Source organism: Lactuca sativa, chromosome 6, assembly GCF_002870075.4.
Source record: "Lactuca sativa cultivar Salinas chromosome 6, Lsat_Salinas_v11, whole genome shotgun sequence".
In the NCBI taxonomy this organism is placed as follows: Eukaryota; Viridiplantae; Streptophyta; class Magnoliopsida; order Asterales; family Asteraceae; genus Lactuca; species Lactuca sativa.
Window position 1 is genome coordinate 160,770,308 of NC_056628.2, and position 3,812 is coordinate 160,774,119.

General features: G+C 37.2%; 2 protein-coding genes across 2 annotated transcripts; one reads left to right on the forward strand and one right to left on the reverse strand.

Moving 5' to 3' along the window:
* Positions 1-997: 997 nt before the first annotated feature.
* Positions 998-1,543, reverse strand: LOC111904306 (uncharacterized mitochondrial protein AtMg01250-like). Its single transcript, XM_023900080.1, has one exon. The coding sequence runs from the start codon at positions 1,541-1,543 to the stop codon at positions 998-1,000; it is 546 nt and encodes a 181-aa protein (XP_023755848.1).
* A 747-nt stretch (positions 1,544-2,290) lies between these two features.
* Positions 2,291-3,162, forward strand: LOC111904526 (pectinesterase inhibitor 9). The gene has a single exon (XM_023900277.2). It carries the CDS (start codon positions 2,376-2,378, stop codon positions 2,976-2,978), a length of 603 nt encoding a protein of 200 aa, XP_023756045.1. The 5' UTR covers positions 2,291-2,375; the 3' UTR covers positions 2,979-3,162.
* The last annotated feature ends 650 nt before the right edge of the window (positions 3,163-3,812 follow it).

Below are 3,812 nucleotides of genomic sequence, written 5' to 3' on the forward strand. Positions count from 1 at the left end.
TGGCGTTCTTCGTTTTATTGTGAAATACAAGCCCGGTCCTGAAGGTCTATATTACCCACGCAAAGGCCAATAGAAGAACATAAATAACAATGTATTCTTCTTTAGGTCATTCACGATGCAGTCAAGAGTGAAAGCATGTTGAATCGAGGTCGCATCAATAGGAAAATCGAACAACCAATTAAGAAGGGTAGGCCGTACCTCCAAAACAGTGGAACAATCCATGAAAATGTAACCTTTTGTTTCCAGTTTAGTATTGTACAAGGGACATAGAAGAGAACCCACATTAAGTCCAATACGCTCAAGATTGGTATGAGTAGGTAATCTACCAAACCGTGCCTTTCAGATCCAAATAAGTACATTCGTTTTACCCAATGCAATTTTATTCCAAGCGGTCTTGAGTGGACACTTAGTCAGAATTTTAGCATTGATAATCCTCCTAAGGGAGGAAACAATGAATTTACCATCAGGTTCTTCACTCCAGCTGCACTTTTGATTCTGTCACATAATCATGTTTACAAAGCGGATGTTTTGATGATCAAGTGCAAGGTATAAGTGGATAATGTTTCCCCAGATACGACGTCTATCGGTAGTAGATCTAACACGACCAATTCCACCATCAGAACAATGAATTGTTTGGATTACTCCTTTCCAAAGAGCAACATCTTCATTTTTGAAGTACTACCACAACTTGACAATTAAAGCGAGATTAAAGGCATGAGGGCTTCTAGTGGCAAGGCCTCCATTTTGCTTGCAATTAAAAACTTTTTTCCAAGCAATCCAGGTTGTTTTGTGGTTGTCCAAACTTCCACCCCAAAAAAAATGATTACGGATACTTTCAAGGCGTTTAATCACCCCTATAGGTGACTTGAAGAGTGAAAGAAATGTAAGTAGCAAGGCTGCCAAGTAGATTCTTACAAATGATTAATCTACTGCCGAACGATTGATTATGCGTCTTCCACAATGAGAGCATCTTTTGGAGTTTTTCAATAACGGGTAGCTAACTTGACTTTCTGGATATTTTGGCCCCAACCGGCACTCCGAGATAAGAGAAAGGGAGGGACCCATCCCCACAATTGCTTTTAGAATGATTGACTTTGAAACCGGAGGCGGTATGGAAACATTTGAGGATGCAAAGTAGCTTAAGAGCATTCTCTTTGGACCATTCGCCAAGAAAAATTGCGTCATCTGCATGTTGAAAGATAGAGAGGTTCGGGCTATTGTTAGATAGATTAACACCTTTGTATAAACATTTTTCAACCGCTTCGAAGACCACCACTCTAAGACACTCTGTTGCGATGATAAAGAGAAAAGACAATGGACAGCCTTGAGGAACTCCTCTTTCATTTTTGAATTCATCTGTAGGATTTCCATTAACAGGAACAAGATTTCCATTAACAGGAACTGATATTTTGGCGTAAGAGACACAAGCCATAATCCATGAAATCCATTTATCACAAAATTCCATAAGCATCATCATATTTTTCAAGAAAGACCAACTTATGCTATCAAACCTTTTATCAAAGTCAACTTTCAAGACAATCATTTGTTTTTTCTTTTATTGGCCCAAGTAATCATTTCATTAACCATGAGAGGAATATCCATGATGTTTCTGCGTTTAATTTAACCAGATTGCTCTTTGCTAACGATCGATGTAATTAAACCTATTCATGATGTTGTCTATAACTCCTAGCTATGCTGTATGCAGGTTTGCTTAATCCATTTTATATGTTATTTTTTTACCTGTGCATACGAATGATTTTCTTTAACTCTTTTGTTTTTAATCCAATTTAAATGTTCCCTTCTCTTATATGCTGACCTGAAAACTTTTGCTAATTGACCGTCTTGGAATTCAATTTTTTGGGTGAAGCTCTCCGAAGTGTTTCAAAAAGATATTTGTTTTATTAGTGAAACAAAAAATTGACTTGGGAATATAATACAAACGTAAATGTCACATGGAGTATTTAATTTGATAAACGTCACATGTCTCCCATATGGCTTGGTATTGAATGCCGTCCAATTCTCGTCAATCTAGTACTATTAATTATCGCTTAGTTTAAACTTCTTAGTTCCGTTTAAACTACAATATATGTTATTAATGATTCACTTTATATGTAAAACTTCGACTACACTGATCACATCCTATTTTCATTCTCATTTTGTCGCGTCTCTAAGCTAGTTTTATATTGTTGACACGGTAGAGTACAAAGCTTCTTAAGTGGTAGAACATCCTTCTGAATGGGTATATAAAGCCTCCAACCACCTATTCTTATCTTCACCCACTCCACTTAATTTTTTCCATCTTTAGTAATCAACATAACCTGTAACCCTTTGCATTCTATATAGATCTTCCAATTAAAATATCTTTACTCTTAGGCATGGATAAACTTGGGTTTTACTTGCTAATTCTCCTTCACACCATCCACTACGTCTATGGTGCTGATACCAATATCACTCCCCTTGACTTTGTCAAAACCTCATGCAAAACAACCCGCAACCAGGCTCTCTGTGTCAATTCTCTCTCAAGTTACGCTGGTTCTATCCAAGGAAGCGATCAGCAGCTTGCTAAAGCAGCCATTGCGGTTAGTCTAAACAATGCCAAGTCAGCAGCTGCACTCGTTTCCAAACTGGCTGCAACCTCGAAACTAAAACCACAAGAGTACCAAGCACTGAAAGACTGTGTTAATAACATGGCCAGCTGTGTTACTAGTCTAACCCAGTCAGTTCAGAAGCTTCGTAAGATGGGTCAGTTTAAGGGCAAAAATTTTGATTGGCACATGAACAGTCTTCAAACATGGGTAAGTTCTGCCCTTACACACCAGAACACTTGTGCTGGAGGGTTCTCTGATAGTTCAATGAATGGAAAAGTGAAGGATGTTCTTAATAAGAAGATGACTTCGGTGACACAAATCACCAGCAATGCACTTGCTTTAGTAAATGGGTTTGCATTGAGGCATAAAGAAGTTACCCATAAACCTTAAGGGTTATAAATTGTTATGGAAAGAGGTTGGCGTTTTAGTAATATTATAGTGTGCCACAAGTTTTGGTATCCTTAAGGATTGTGTTTTTGACTGGGTCTATGCTGCGCTGGTTTGCAGTGCATTGTTCAGGTGTTTTTTTTTTGCCTTAATTACGGCTATTTTATGATAACTTATACCTAACGGAATAAAGATGGCACCTAATTACAAGATAATTTTTGTCATTTCCAGATGATATAGCTTCCAACCGTAATATGTGTATATTGCATCGTGGTTTGATTTTGTGCAATTTTGTAGTTCTAAGACCCTACATGATACTCTATCTATAAATGTCTAAACCCATTTATTTATATTTAATCAATAACCATAAGAACACCGATCAATTCTAGAAGCAGTAGTGCAATGACACTTTTAACCTCGGTTTCAAGGACCATCGAGTTTTCTGCATATATAACTTAACATTAATAGAAAGTAGCTACTACCATACATCTATTAGTTTTTAGTGATTTCCTAGTTTCTCATGTTACTGAGCTAAGTCTGGGGGTTAAGCCTAGCAATTCTCAAAACCCGACACGAAACAGGTTTGAAGATAAACCGGTTTGGGTTGAGTTTTTCAACCTACCAACATGGCAACCCGTTTATTAAACCGGGTGTACGTGTATATGTGTTTGCCAAAAAATTCTGGGTTGACAGGTGACCCATTATGATTTTAGTAAAAAAAAGTTATATATTTAATAAATGTTTTAAGCAGGATATGTAATTCTGCATAAACTCAGAACATGAAACTTCTCCTTCCTATCAAACAACTATTCTCTCTCCACTCGAGCAACATTGACC